The 16,437-nt window shown below is 45.0% G+C and overlaps 1 protein-coding gene across 4 annotated transcripts in view; it reads right to left on the bottom strand.

Annotated features, from left to right (window-relative positions):
- Positions 1–16,437, bottom strand: part of JMJD1C (jumonji domain containing 1C) — a 178,228-nt gene that overhangs the window by 51,512 nt on the left and 110,279 nt on the right. For 3 of the 4 annotated variants that reach the window (XM_059851108.1, XM_059851107.1, XM_059851109.1), the window contains one exon: positions 4,984–5,097. Coding sequence is in view for 1 of the 4 variants with exons in the window: in XM_059851107.1 (XP_059707090.1) it covers positions 4,984–5,097 (114 nt within the window). In the remaining 3 variants the exon portion in view is untranslated. Of the gene's footprint in view, positions 1–4,983; positions 5,098–10,198; positions 10,352–16,437 lie in introns of those variants that run through there. The other variant, XM_059851110.1, reaches the window with a different exon arrangement.

The following is a 16,437-nucleotide window of genomic DNA, read 5'->3' as shown; positions in this document are numbered from 1 at the left end:
TTCATGATTAGTGAGAAAGTTTATTGTTTCAACAGTCTTGAAGGTGTGTTAGACATTTGACCTGACAGCATTCAGATGTGCCACACACATTTAGAAAAAGAGCAAAGTACAGGTGCCTATCACTGTTCATGCAACACCTCCCACGGGGGATTTCTCATTGCCCTATCTTTACATCTGCAACCTTCAGCACAGAGGTAGACAGGCAGACTGTACCATTTTGAAACACTAAAGCAACCAGGATTGTCTTCCAGAAAAACAAAAAAAAAAAGTTCTGAAGGAGACTGTGAGGTTTGAATAGAGATTTCCCTATAAATATTCATTCTTAGCAAGATTTTTTTTCTTTAAACCAAATAAGCAAGAGGACTTTTTAAAGACTCTGCACCCTTCCACTTTCCTCCCTGAGTGGTAAAATACCCTTTGCAGGACATTTAATGATTGTGAAGAAACTTCATTTGAATTCTGTCCTGCCTCCACTGTGCACATTTGCTCCAGTGCTGTGTGCTCAGAAATCCTTTGGAAATACATTATCACACACAGTATGTACATATTTGGAAGTATATAATCAATCATGCACCCTTGCTCTGCCCGACCCAGACACAGCTGAAATGCACTCACTGCTTCAGGCAAAGCAGTCTCTTTCCAGATCTTTCCACAAGCCTATTTTACTATGAAAAAACCACAATATAAAACACTTTTTGTTATTCTTCATTTGCTTGTCCAAAGTATAATGCAGTTGACTCCAGCTGCTTCAGCCAGCAACAGCAGAATCACACATTTCAGCCCAACAGTGTCCGTGACGGGCACTGCCAAACACCACCCAGACAAAAACACCACTCTGATGAGGTCACACATACCATATGCTGGGCTTTAATGCTTCACATCCCCATCTATAGTCCTTCAAGTAAACGACAGTGCTTAAACAAATTAAGGCATGATTAGCTTTGCTGCTGCCTGACTTAATATGTGTATCACAAAACAGACACACAGAGATGTCACAGAACAGTACAAATAACTTATTACAGAAAACCTCTTCAGTTCCAAGTGTCTGACTGAGGTCACACTTGTATGTGTACACTTAACTGTAATTTTTCCTTAAAACAGCTTTTTGGAAGAAATGTTTATTTTTATACTACACCAAGAGCCATTATTAAACTCACTACACTAGTGAATTTTTAAACACAGAACACACAGATATTATAAATGCAAAGTGGAATTCACATTAAGGACCTAACCTACATGTCCATTTCAAGACTAAACTTCCTACAGATACTGATTTGATTAAAAAAAATCAAAATGTAGTAACTTTATATCTATTTCCTACAAAGGACAGAATTTTCATTCCATTGCTAAGCAAAGTATCACAGCAAACCTTCACATCTGCTTTACCCTCAAGATCCCCTCATCACCACCATAAAAAGAACTACATGACTAAATGGTTTGACCATCCCATATTAATGAATGAGTCACTCAGTCACACACAAGTTTCACATAGAGAATAATACAGTTTACATCCTCCATGAAGCAACAGAGATAAAAGCCACAGGAAACAAATTGTAGGTTGGTGTTTAAGGCACCACACATACAGAATCCAAGCAATTTCTAAAGAGAAGGGCAGGATTCTAAGCAGTACACACAAAAGACAAAAGAAGAGCCACATGCACATTTAGCAGTAAAGAACAAATTCACTGGCAAGTGCTACAGCTGGTATAGCAAACCTTGTGAAGACATGGAAGTGGGCTCACATAATGCAGCAGCATACCCTACTTTTAATAACGATATTCATCTAGCCCTTAGCAAGGTCACTGAATCTCTTAACAATTGAAACATGTTTATTTATGCAAAGAGCAGACATGGCATGGGAATGCATGGGTCACGATTCCCCAGAAGTCCTGCCAAAGTCTCTTTAATCTTGTTCTGGAAGAACCACTTCTGGTAACGACAGTAATTTAGTTCTTTGCCTACTCAAACTTTGTTTTTCCTGCCAAGTCTGAAAGGGTGCCAAGTGTGCTGTTTTCTCTGCTTTCAGCAGTTGTCACCTTTACACTGGACAGCAGCACCTTATTCATGAAGCCTTCTGGCCCCAGAGTTACGTGAAACACCACTGTATCTTGATCAGAACTGATGTGAGCAGAATTCTTACCAAATACTCGTCTGCTGCCCATTACCAGTATTATGAGCCTATGTAATGATGGGAAAAATTAGTCAGTAGTAAAGAATTGTATCTGAAGCGAAATGGAGTCTTCCCACACAAATTCAAACTTTGTTTGTTTTGGCAGGAAGATACTGGAATTTTAGGCACTAACGGCAAAATGCAATAAAAAAGTGTTTAGGTCAACATGGTCTCAAAGGACTTCATATTGAAAATGTGCAGCCATGAGAGCTTAAACAAAAAACTAAACACGTTTCAGAAGACTCTAAGTTAACTCATCCCTGCAAAGAATGATTCCTCAGTTCTGTCTTCTGCTCACAAGCAGATCAATGCTATTCCAGACTAAACAAGGGAGCAAAACCACCATTTTTTTTGGAAAAGAGATACTAACAGGAAGTTTACCAAAGATTTATCTAGGATCTGGTATTATGGCAAAGAAAAGGGAGGTCTTTCAGAAAAAACATACAAGTACAAACTACCTTACACTAAGTAACTAATGGCTAGGACTGTGATTTCTACCATTAACAGAAAACAGCACGCAAAAGGAATAGAAACAATCCTCCCACTTCAGCTACCTTTGAGCAGAAAAAGTCTCAGTAATAAAGCTAGTATTTCTGTCTAACATACTGTTAGTACATATAGTTTCTATTTTCCTGAAGACATTATCATTCAGTAGAGCTCTTATCTGTACAATTAACTTGTGAAACTTGGCACTGAGATATTGCCAGCCCTGCAAAGAGAAATTCCTATGAAAACATTTCTCAAGCTTTTTATAACCATTCAAATAAAGAAATCTTTGCACTATTCATCAGTGAGCACAATGCTGTTTTATGCTACTACACTCAATATCCAAGCAATATCCAGTTAAAATGCAAATTCTGGGTACCTTAGTACTTAGAGGAATCTCTGTCAGGAAACTTATTGTAATATTAAACAATTTAAGTATCTTGTCACTACTACTACTATCACAATGGATACAGATCAACAGCCCTCATCTCAGATTTCAATAGGTAACTATGTGGTCAGATGAGAGGAGGAAACAGCCTGATCAAACACAGAATTGCCCTCTATGTATCAAAAATAGAGGCCAACAGTTAAGGAGAACAAGCTTATCTCAGGAACTATTTTTGACAAGATACTGCTTTGTAGTAATTTTTGGTGAATACATCTTTTGAGAAGTGAAGTCGTCAACACTGCTAATTTTATATTACTGATCAAGGTAATATGACATATTTTTAAAAATTACACCTTCAACCTGAATGCACCTTCCCAAATTAAGGCGCTTCCAAGTCTAACGCTTTATCAGTAAATATTCTTTGGAGGGCCTAAAATGCATAGAACATCACTATGTCACTGCCTGGCAATGGTATTGTTTAACAAAAGGCAGTCCTCCTATGCTCAGTTTGCTTTGTTCAGATCAGAAATGATCCACTGCCAAAAGGAGATTGATTACTGTTACTGGAATGAGCATTACCAGACACATGATCTTGACAGATTTCAGGCAGAGGGCAGACAGCAGCACCAGTATTTGCTTTGTAAAACGAATCGGGAAGATTGCGGCTGGACTCTGAGGGTGAATTTACACTTCATGGCTCAGCTGATTTAAGAGGTCGCTGCTGCCAAAGGAGGATCTCCCACTCCGTGTTGCGTCATCCTGACCCCCTCCGTGGAGGAAGCTGCAGCACTGGATGCAGCCTGGGCTAATCCAGCTCAGCTCATCAACATCACAGGCTTCTCCCCTGCGCCGTGCCCCCCCTCCCGTGCTCCAAAATCAAGGCTGTGCTGGCTTAGAGCACTGAAGGTGCTAGTGCAGGGTCTGAGAGTGGGAACTGCTGTCTGCGGCAGAGCCAAACTGTTCTAGCAGCTCGAGTCATAACATGTAACCTCACCCTGGTGAGAAATGCTCAACTCGTTTGGCTTCCCTACCACAGACACACAAAAGCACCAGCCCTTCCATGAACTGAACCTCCCTCTCTCTCTCCCTAGGATTCTCTCTTAGCCACTCTCTTTTTCTAGCTCTGTATTTGGCATTGGGAAAAAAAAAACATCTTGGTGAAGCAGGAGGGAAGAAGGGGTGTCAGGACAAAATTACATAGCATTTATTCAGGGCCATCTGTTATTCCAAGCCTCTAAGTACTATTTCTGTATCACCACAGTGTACCATCCAAGCCATAAGGAAGAATTTATGGCTATTGTAAATGCAATCAGTTCAGCACAAATTGAAGTATCAAGTATTTTTCTATTTGTTAAAGAAGAGATTTTTAGACCTTCTTCTGAAGCAGCAAGGGGGGGAATCACTAACTCTCTTGTTCTTTAAATACACATTAATATATTATTGTGTTTATAGTTAATGGAGAGGCATTAAAATCAAGGATACTGGAAATTTTAGCAGGCGACAGTAAGAAGAGTGTTTCTTTTTTAAGATATTAACATTTATTGTTATTCATTTTCCAAGAGAACCAAAATCCATAAGTGGAATATCACTGTAATCATGCAAAGACCGGAAAATGAAAGCTTCAGAAGGAGGGATACCATCTTCTTTCTGCTCTACAATTAATGGTACTGGTTAACCTTTAAAGGGGTCAGGTATTTTATCTTAAGATGCTACAGTCATATTCGTGGCACAGTACACCTTGACATGATTCAGATTAACTAGAATAATAGAGTATCCAATATAATCATTCACAGAACAAGGAACAATCTCTGCTAATAACCAATAGGAAATTGTTCCTGTAACACAAAACTTGAACATAAAATACACTTAAACAATAGTAAAATCATGGCTTTGAAATAAACTAAATGGATAATATTCATGCACTAGTCAAATTTCTTACCTGATAGGGCTGAAAGGCACTATCTTCAGTTATGAAATCCAGCTGTTTGTCCACAAGGAATTCTACTGCAGTAATTGAATTGTATACACTTTTTCCAACCAAGGGCTTGAATGTCTGTCAAGGAAAACAGAGTAAATCAGGCAACTGAAAAAACACCTCAGCATATCAAATCCCCAAAACCGTATAAATACTGATGTATTCTTCCATTAAAATAAAGTAACAGTTACTAATTATACAAGGAAAGGAGGATTTTGTGTTCTGTCGGTTTTTTCCTTTGTGCTGTTGGTGGAAAACCAGCTAGAAAAGAGAACTACACGATACATTCTTCCTTTCCTTCACTATGCTTGAGCGAGATTGTTTACCACAGAAGCTAAAAGTACAGGAGCACCATTCCATCCTAAACAGACAGCTCAGCCCGAAGCTCCTCTCTCCCTGCCTGCAGGACCAGCTAGCACAGCAGTGATTATACTAAGGACAGCTCAAGTGGAAGCAGACTGCAGAGAAATCCCTCCCCCCCCCCCCCCCGCTTCCTGTTCTGAAATCGTTCACCTTGCCTCAAGTCAACCATCTCATTTCCCTGCCCATCTCTGAACTGTTCTGACTCTGCTCCCGCCGCCCCCGCAGCCGCTCCTCCCTGCAGCAACCGGCTGCTCCAGCACACCGCCCCCGAGCCCACAGCGCCGGGCACGGGCATTTCGCAGCGGGGCCGGGAGCCTCCCCATTCACCCCCTGGGCTGGCAAAGCAACAAGGTGCTGCCCACCCTCGCTGGTGGAGGAAGCAAGAAATCTCCCAGCTCTGCTGCAAAAGCCAGGCACTGAGAAAAGGCAGCAGGGAGTCAGAGACTCCTCGACACCCTCGCACAGCCTTTGCCCAAAGCCACTGCCCTCATCCAGGCACAGCAGGATGCAGCAGGCGAGCAGGGAGGGCGCCATGCCTCCAGTGATCTCCCCTGAGAGGGGACAAGCAGGCAAACCCTTCCCTGCTGGCTGGGCTTCCTGGAACAGAAGCACAAGGAGAGCCCAGCAGAGCGGGGATGTACCTACTGGGGATGAGTCAGGTGAAAAGGAAATCCCAGCGGATGGTGGGGAGAGAAATGCTGCTCTGAGGGCAGACAGGAACAGCAAAAGGAAGACATCTGTGAACAAAAGAAATGACTGGCAGAAACAGCATGCAGGATGCTAGGGGAAAAAACATGGAGGTACAGAAAAGAATAAGAGGAAAGTTATTTTACAGGACAAAAAAATAATAATGAGGGAAAACAGGAAAAGAAAAAAGCCCTTTGAGACTGATTCTAAATTTAAAATGCAGGGGAAAAAGACAAAGAGGAGAAACAAGGGCAGGTCAAACCACATGGAGCACTGTGCAAATGTTACCTGTTTATCTGTAAAATGCTGCCATAACAGCTCACATGCAACATCTTGCAGCAAGAGACCCCAAGTACTTACAGGGAAAGGCAGGATCACCGTGACCTATTTACAGATGGGGAAACTGAGGCACAAAGCAATCCCATAACTTGACAAAAGCCACTAAGCAGGGCAGCAGTGACCTGCCCTCAGCCAGTCTGCAGGCAGCTCCTAAGAGAGCACTCAAGGTTTTATCAGGCTTCATTACCTACTTTCAAAGGTGCTGCCTCGAGATTAGGCTAAATATAACCCAAGTGTCTCTGGAGCTTCAGCTCTGGCACTTACTAAACAAATGAGAGAACTCTTCATGGGAGATACATTATACTTTCTAATAAATCTATCAAACTTCACAAATGCTCCGACTGAATGCACAGCATTCTTGTTTCCATTTTATTTAAGGTTTCACTTCAGCTGCTACTCTTTTTCAGACAAGGAAGGAAAAAAAGCCAAACCTCTCCACCAGTCAATCATCTCTACAACAGATAACTAGACGAAAGGGCTGGAGGAGCAAGAGTATATGATAATATTCCAACTACAGAGTCCAAACAGTAAATAATTATTTAACCTCTAATAGCTAAGAAAGGGCCTTTGCTCTTGCATCACTTTCCTATAATGGATTTTGTATTGCTAATGGTTAAGAGAGGGTGGAGTTCACATAATGAAATTGCAAAGTGTTGAGTGTATAAACTCACAAGCAGATTTTTCTTCTAAAAGCCAATATTGCAGTCCTTCAGCTTTTTAACTGCCCCCATGTCTTCCCTCACACTGTTCTACTTTTCCCACACTGCCTTCCTTCTAACTTTCTGAGCTATTATTCAGGTCAATAAATGAGTTTCCGACTACAAACAGGACATACCAAATCATCAGCTAAAACGAAACTGTGTGGAATGTGGCTTGCAGTTATCATTCAGCATTCAGACAACACTACAGATTAAGGTACATGTGAGCCACTGGTTTATCTTCCGACTGGTATTAAAAGAACTAGTTCCAAATATAGATCTGTGAGTGTGATTATTCTGAGAAGAGAAACGTAATGCCTCCTCCCTTACTTTCATAGATCTATGCCTCTAGACAGGTCAACGCCCCCAAAATACTCATGTGGAGGATGCAGGCTATCCCACAAGCACAGAGGAAAAATATGTAAATAAATAAAGCAAAACCATGCCATGTCACACACCTCCTCCTATGTGTGCAGCCACTCAGCTGCACATGACTTGAGACTTTTTCAGACACTATTAAAAAACATTCCCACTATCAACAACAAAACACCATCCTTAAGTAAACGCCTTCTTGGAAAAGCAAAGTCCAGACTCCATCAGTTCCACGAGATAGGCAGGCCACCAAGGAGACACCCAACCTGGGATAGGTTGGGGATTTGAAAAATTTTAAATGGAAGACATAACTAAATTTCACACTACATATCACACATGCCCAAAGAAAAACAAACTGAGAGCACAGCAGGCTATAGTCAGCTATTAGAGGTAAGCATATGGGGCATGTAATGACATGAAAATATATATAAGGTCTAACAAGTTCTTTGCAGATTTTCAGAGGAAAAGGTCCTTGCAGATGCTCGCTCTTTCCATTCCCAAAGCGGAGGATAACTTTAAGGACAACCAAGCATACTGGCAGAAATCAGGAAAAACTGAACCTCTGTAAATGAAAATCTCCCTTTCAAACCTGTAGCTTGTAAAAGAAGTTTTACACGTTAACCCAATTCCACAAAGACCACAACTAAGCAGAGGACTCAAGCACTCAATTTTAAGTGACATCTGGCTTTACCACTATTCTAACTAGATGCTTAAAAAAAAACAAAAACAAAAAAAATCCCAGTTTTTCCCCCACCAGATTTCCCTGCTTAGCCAAAGGGAGCCCCATGAACACAAACACACACACACACACACACATACACCCTCTCTTTGGCTGCTTTGCTAACAAGTTCCCTGATGCTGAATAAAGGGTGTTTCTTACTCTGCCCCTTCGCCATGGTTTTATCCCGGCTCATGCCAGAAATAACCTGCCTACAAGAGGCAGCTGGCACAGCACTGAGTCTGAGAATTGGATTCTGGACCTTCTGGATATTCAAATAATTTTTTAAAAGACATAAACTACCATCACTTCACAGCAAACAATCACAAAACCATTCAGCAGCATTCACCAAATACCAACACAGCAAATTTCTCAGTGACTGCCTTTTCTTATGCCCAATAACACAAGTCATCTCTTTATTTATCTTTCCAAAACCCCCATAGCAATCACAGGACCCACTTGCCCAAGGAAGCAGTAGCAAGCAAGCACACAGTGCATTTTTACCTCTGCCTAGTGAATTAAGCAGCTGGAGCGGTGGTAATCTGCTTCCAGCTTGCGAGCAGGGAGCTCCCTGGCACTGGCCAGGGCTCCAGAAGCTGCTGCACCTCGACTGCTGCAGCCTGGGCGCTGCCAGACTGTGACACCCAGAAGGCTCAATGCAGCAAATGCTCGGGTTACAGCTGAGCTCGCAGCTGCTGCCCAGCTCATCCCGCACGTAGCACTGCCTCAGCTGCCTCGCTGGAGCTCACAGCCTGCTTAGCTGGGCACTCTGTGCTGCAAGCCTGCTCCCCACACCACAAAAGCACATCCTACAATGCACACCTACCGCAATGACCCCTTTTAAAAAATCTTTCTAGAGGAATTTATGCCGTAAGCCAAAAAGACTTCTAAAGAGTTAATAATGTAATTCAGAAAGCTGTTCTTGCACTAAAACATCTACATTCTATATTTCTTCCTCTTTAAACCACAAAAATTGAAAAGATTAATTAAACCTAATTTTTACATGCTATTCAGTAAACTTTTCCACATACTGTTCTCTAGCCTTGCTGTTTAGTCTGCAATAGCGCAAACACCGGCACCTTTTCTTTATGACACTTAATCATTCGAAGCAGCTGTAGCTCTCTTCCAACGCCTGTTTGTTGCCATGGTTTGTACTCAAAGGCAGAATTACCAAGTGGAAAGGAACGGACAATCAGTAAAGCAGATCTGACGTTAAAATCGAGCACGGGGTTTCCTCATTCGCGGATTACCCTGCCTGCAATCCCTACGGAAGAGGCCGTTTCCAGCCAAGGCGTTATTCCGGGCGGAACTCTCGCAGCCCTTCGGCGGGGGGGGGGGGAGAAGGAAGTACCCGTCGGGACGCGGGGAGCAGGCAGCGCCAGCCGGGCCCGCTGCCCGCCGGAGCTGCCGCATGGCAAGGCGCACCAACGGCGCCCACGGCTGCTCTAACGGCGGGGTCCGTGCCGTTAACGGCCGGCACCGAGTCCTGCCGCTCCCGCACCCCGCCTTAACGGCACAAACTTAACAGAAAAAAGGAAAAAAAAAAAAAACCACAAAATCTTAGGGTTTTTTTCTGAACTCCCTTTCTCCCGTTTCGCGAGGGGCGCAGACCGCCCTGCACGCCTCCACGGGCGCAGGAGAAGCCCGGTACTCACGCTGTCCCGGGGTCGCCGCGCTCTCGTCCCCGCCGGGCCGCGCACAAAGCCGCCGTCGCCGGCCGCGTGCCGCGCCGCGCGCGCCCCCGCGGGAGCCCGTTCGTCACGTGCGCAGCTCCGCGCTCCGCAGGGATAGGACGGAGAGGGGCCGAGGGCCGCGACAACCCCGCGGGCCGGGGGCGCGGCCCGTTCCGCCCCAGCAGCCTCGGAGGGCAAACAAAGGCGCCCGTCGCAAAGTTAAAGTGTCCGTGCGGGTATGTATCCCGCGGGGGAAGGCGCCCCCCGCCTCCTCCCGAACGACAGCGGCGGATTGTCCCACTCCCCCCGCCCCGTCGGCCGGTACGCACCTCGCCCGGCGGCCCAGCCCGCGGGACCTCCGCGCCCGCCTCCGCCTTTGAACTCACAAGGAAAATGGTTCTCACCGCGCCGCTTCCGGGTCGGGCCGGGCGGCCGTGCCGGGGGCGGAGACTGCGGGGCCGGAGGAGGAGGCGGCGGGGAGGCGGACGACGACGACTCACCGCCCGCCCTTTGTGGGGCCGGCGCGGACTATCGCGCAGCTGTGCGCTCCGCAGAGGCCCCGGCGCGTCCCCGCTGCTGGGTCATGGCGCGCTGCCGATGCCGCCGCTTACATAAGGGCGGGCACGCAGTGCGCGGTGCCGGGGCGGGAGGAGCCGGGCGGGGAAGCACCGAGTTGAGCGTCGGGCGAGGAGAGCACGCCGCGGGAAGAGGCGGCGCTCGGCAGGCGCGGCCCGCGGCCACGTCCCGCGGGGGCGGAGTCCCGGGGCACGTGTGGCCGTGGCTCGCGAGCGCGGCCGAGGCACCCGGGGGCCTTGAGCCTCCTGCTGCCGCTGCTCCGCGCCACAACCTCGAGCTTCGTTTACAGCGTTTACAGCCTCAGTGCTTGCTTCCCCCCGCGAAGCTGAGCCGGGCCTTGGAAAGCTGTTCTCTATCCCTGCCGCGGGTTGGCTCTGGAAAGTTAGCAAGCGAGGGCTGCAGCTCGTCCACATTCAACCAAGGGAAAAAAAAAAAAAAAAAAAGGCAATAAAAAGGAAGGGCGGGTCAGGCATGAGCTCAGTGCCTGGTTTGGGTCCAGGAGCAGCCGGAGCAGAGGGCGGTGGGCGGTTCCGCTCCCCCCTGCCCCGCCGAGGCGGCGCGGCCCAAAGCCTTCACCAGCAGCACACAGTGCTCAGTGGGACTCTGCCCGGGAACTGGCGGAAAACTTCTCAAGCAGTTTTCTCATTTTTAGTATATAACCTATTTTCTCCGTGACGACCCCCCACCCAACACCCCCCCCCCCCGCAAAAAAAAAACCAACCAAACAGAAACCTCACGTGTTTTCACTCTTTCCAACACTAGCCAATGTCACTAACTAGTTGATCACTGTTCACATGGAAACTTCAACTGAATAGTCCAGGGGGAAAAGGTTCAGGGGACACTTACTAATGAGAAAATTATTTCCAGAGAGAAATATAGCAAAAACACCTGTAATATACTCCTTGAGCTTAGCTCACATACATAAACATGGATAGTAAGAAAAAATAAAAGAAAAAATAATCACAAGGGAGGCTGTGATAGAGACATTTGTTTTCCCCAATCTCTTTAAACATAAACAGCTGTACATTTTTCACTTCACGGAAAAAATACAAGGCATGTCATTTGCCAAGAAAGTATGAGAATAATGGGAAATCAATGTATGACTACATCTCTGTTCTCATCTTGAATTATTCCAAATGATGTAAGCTTAAAGGTGTACTGGAATGCTATAACATACTAAGCTCTGAAATAAAATACTAAGGTACAGCTAAACATTAAAGTTGAACTGGAAGGCTTTCTACCCATTGCAGGCTTTTCTCCAACAACCTGGTTTTCTTCCATAACAGCACATGAGCAAAGGCAGGAACCAGGCTACCTGTACATGGTGTTTGTACACTACCCAGCCTGTGCTCAAACCACATAAGATTCCTGGATTTCACTTGGAAAGGACACTTAGCAGAGGCAGTTTATTGTATTGATTTTCCTTTTTAAGTGGTCTTCCATCCAGGCTGGCTCAAGGCAGCTGAGCAGCCTTATATGGCAGCAAGGCTGCAGGGAGGCTGCAGTGCCTTGAGCAGCCTCTATCTATTCCTGACCACCCAGACTGGACAGTTGCTCCTCTGGTTTCTGGCGCCACAGCCCCTCACCAGATCCACTCAGGGCTCACCACCAGCAGAACACAGCTCACTAACCTCCTTGGTTCCCCCACAACACACCTCCTGCCCCAGCCATGCCTTGGTAGGGCTGCACTGCCTTATCTCCAGAAAAAAAAATTAAACATCTTAGTGACATCATTCTGATCTGCTTTCCTTTCACTTCCTTTTTCTCCAGACCACCTCTCAATGGGTAGGGGGGAATAATACCTCAGTCACTTTCACCAGAACTGAGAGAGGTCATGCAGTAGCAAAGACTGAAATGCAGCCTTATTCCAGGTTTGGGGCTGTAGTTTGCACTGCTGTTCCCCCTTTAGAGCAGAAGCGTGCCTTGAGCAGGACAGGCTTTCACAGACTCAGTCCTTCAGAGGCCTCATCACCACTAGGAAATAAAACTTGACCCATCAGTAATAGCTGACACGAGAAAATATCTTGGAACTAAGACTTTGCCAAGTAATCAATAAACAAAGTATTTTTCCAAACTTAATTCTGTACTTGTATGATCTCCAGTTTAACTTTTAAAGCACATTTTAGATTACCTCCAAGAAGTACTGAGCACCCAAAGGCATACTACTTCCACCACTAGATTCCCCCCTTTCTCATAGTTTTAGGTTTTGCTTTAACATTTCTCTTAAGGACCCAGACACTTAACAGCTATTTCAGGAAGGGCAAACAAGTGAAAAATGCCTATTACAGAGCACAACATACTTCATGCTACTCTTGAACTAATGGTGCTGTGATAGCTGGGTGGCATGTAGTGCAACTGTCAAAGCAGGCAATCCTTAATAACATCCAAGACAGACACTATTAAAATACAAATCACAAGACGGTCTGGAGGACAGGCAAGTTTGCCCGTTTGGACAAAGCTTTATTAATAGACGGAGACTTAGTAACAAAGAATATTAATACCCAGCCCAGCACCACCAATTCGTTACCACAGAGGGATTTTGCTAAAAATTCTCAAGCCGCACCAGCTATGCATGGAATACTAACTCAGCAACTCTTATTTCCAAGAGTTTCACTCAAAGACATACTCAGGAAAAACCCACTAAGTGGTGAAACACCTTCTGGAAGTTAAAAAAAAACCCCAAGGAAATTGCTTCTGGTATAATTGTTAATGTTAAGTCGATTAAGGCAACATAAAATGACATTTACATCATTACTACTTACAAAATTTACTACGATATATATGTGTATGTTCTTAACAAAACACAGATTTGCCACATAAAGGTAAATTTCTAAATAAGAATTTTAAAAATTAGCGTCTATCCAAGCCAGGTTTTGACATTTGCAACCTACTACACTTTAAAAAGGCTTATTTAGTAGTCACATTATTTTAGCACTGTTTTCCACCACTGTTTGCTTCTTCTCACAATTGGGCCTGAGCTCTGTCAAACAAGCCATACTATAAGCTTGCAGAACAGAGCTGCCTTTGTTCTTTGGCACTGCCAGTCCCCTATGGAATCAGGCAGCACACTGAACTGCACTCGACAAACAATCCCTGACCTTCAATTACTGGCTTGGCTCACTGCCACAGGACACATGTATTACTGGTAACACAGCGTGCCCTATTTTGCAGATAATCACTAGAACTACAGATAATCATGAAAATCAACGGAAAAATGCAAACATTCCCTTCCTAAAATCGCAGTTGTAACTTCCCCGGTGTGCTGCAGCACAGCCCAGGCTCAGGCTACGCATGTGAGGGCAGCAATACTGCAGGTTTTGTATTTTTAGTAACTGCATGAAAAATTCCAGGTGGTGGATGGCTTTGCCATCCTCCGCTGGACGTTTTCAGTTTGTTTTTTGTTTGCTTTGAGGCGGAAGGCACTCCGGGTTGCGCTGGCACAGTTGTGCGAGAGCTGCTCTTTTTTTTCCCCTGCTATTTTCCCCCTTGAGGGGCCTGGCAGGTTTTTCAGTGGAGCGGCGCTGGCTGAGCAGGCAGGGCCCGGTGGCAGCTGCAGCCCTTGCACTTGCGGGCTGGCCGGCAGCCAACGCCCGGGCCCCGTGCCACCGCCCTGCTGGGAGCTACGGCCACCGGGAATGCCACTCCGGCTCTAGGGGAGCGACAGCACGGGCGTTCTGCGGTGACCCCCTTGGTTTCTTGCAGGCAGAGAACCCCCTGAACTGCAAACCCCGCTCCTTCTTCACACCGCGCCACAGAAACCCACGTGCGTGGTGCTGCGGGCCAGGAAAGAGCACATGCAAATATTGAAAATGAGTAAATATTTAAACTTTAAAACAAATGAAGGTTAGTTAAATCGGTCTTCAGCATTTAAATTAGCATTTTTTTCTACTTATCTTCTTCCTGTCTGTGCTGCTCCACATTTGCTTAGCAAGCAGAACCGTTTCATAGTGATAGTCCTGCAGATATTTCCTGCAGAAATAATGCAGTGTAAGGGCAGAGCTACGGTCAGCCTCATGTTAGTGGAGAAATTAACTTTCTCATTATGCGTTTGTGCAACCCATGGAGTTCAGACCCTGTACTTAAGTGCAGAAGCCGAAGTCCAAAGGAGAAATTAATGTGTGTGAAACAATCATTACTACTGGAACTGCAACACGAGAAATGCAGTAACTAGCATTCAGGTGCCAGTTCACTTGGCAAATTCTTCATTTAACTCTCCTTTTTTGGTTATTGAGGTGGGCAAATCAGACATGCAAAAACTTCACCAGGCTATCTTTAGTAATTTTTCAAAACTGAGAAGCTGAGGACAAGAGTGTACATGACGGAACATATGCAGCTGTACAGTTACTACACTCCAGATCAGTGCTAACTGATTTTACAGTATACTTCAAATTAATCCAATTTAAAATATGGTGTCTATCTTTTTAATGTTTTCAATCTACTTTTAAAACCAATTTTGTCCTTCCCTGGGCAGGCATCATGGGGTTTAATGCCGCATGCATCAACATGACTGTGCAATTTTCCCTATTACTTCATCCCCATCTACTTCATCATACCAGTACTGTTAACACAACTCTGGGAATAAGCCCTTTTAGTGATTTGGTGCTATATCTGTGGCTGAATCGGTGTCCCTGCTGCAACAGGAGACCAGTAATTGTGATAAACAAAAAATCAGATGCATGGCCTTAAAAAAAAAAATCATCATTGTAGTCAATATAATTGTATGAGTTTTCTTCATAGACAGTGCTCTAACTCCAGATTTACGTTCAAATACAAAATATTGAACAGTCTCTCAGGCATCACTTTGTGGATGTCTCATTTTAAGCCCAACATCACTGTGAAAGACTTGTGTTTTCCTAATCCCCCTTCCCTCATTAATTGATCCAAAATGCTGGCACCCTTGCCACTCACTCGAATGGAGTAACATCAATGTCACCTTATGTGTAACCTGCTCTCTCTCTCTCTCTCTCCTGGGTGCAGGTCTTTCTAACAAAGCTTATAAAACACATTTTTCTACCCATCCCCATTGTTCAGAGCACCAGCCTATATTGCCCGTATTCATTCTGCATTTCCTTCTGGCCTTAATAAATGCACACATGTTCAGACCATGCAAAATGCTATCACAAACACTCCCAGCCACTCTTTGCATTCCTTCCCCCAGCAGCCCCATTACATCACACTGCACTTTCCGACACAGCATCTTCCAATCCTGGTATCACTCATTTACCAATTTCAGGAACAATTTACTGACAACACTAGCAAAGCTGATTCACTGACATCTTTCCATTTTCTCCTTAAAACTCTGCCTGCTGTATTGACCTCTGAAACGTTGACAATGGCTTGGGCACGCTTGATGGAAGCCTCATCTTCCCTCATAAGTAATGCCTTCTATTTCCCACCTCCTGTCTCTGTGTGTCATCTGCCCTTGACTCACTCTCAGATTTTAACTCTGTGCAGAAAGGAACCCTTTTCATTCTGTGCTTGTTGTACAACTCATTGGACAAGGGAACTCTGGACTTTCATGTGAGTTTTCAATTGTCATGGTAATATGCCATAACATTCATTAACCTTGGGACAGATTCTGTCTTCTACAAAGCAAGCACAACAGCTTCAAGTTCATAAAACACAACAGCTTCAAGTTCATAATGTTCTTACCCACACTCCGTCTGCAATATTCATCAAACCCTTTTTAACTTGGGTGCCATCCATGTTTTGCAGTATTCATGCTTTCTCAGCCTTCTTGCTTCCATCACAGTGATGCCAAACTCCATCCAACTCATTTCTTGGCTTTTCTTTCTTCTTCCAACCCTATCAGCAACATTCACAATGTTCTTGCATCCTTCTCCCCTACAACTTTACTGGATGTAAGATTCATTTACCTGGCCTCCTTCCAGCCTCACCTCCAGAAAAACAACCCTAATAAGAAAATCAGCATCAGGCTTCTAAACATCCACTGCATTTCTGCTCTTCTGATTCAGCAGCACTGTTGTGTCCC

Source organism: Haemorhous mexicanus, chromosome 7 (assembly GCF_027477595.1).
Source record: "Haemorhous mexicanus isolate bHaeMex1 chromosome 7, bHaeMex1.pri, whole genome shotgun sequence".
NCBI classification, from domain to species: domain Eukaryota; kingdom Metazoa; phylum Chordata; class Aves; order Passeriformes; family Fringillidae; genus Haemorhous; species Haemorhous mexicanus.
The sequence above is the reverse complement of the archived record's forward strand: the minus strand, read 5'-3'. Positions and strand labels throughout refer to the sequence as shown.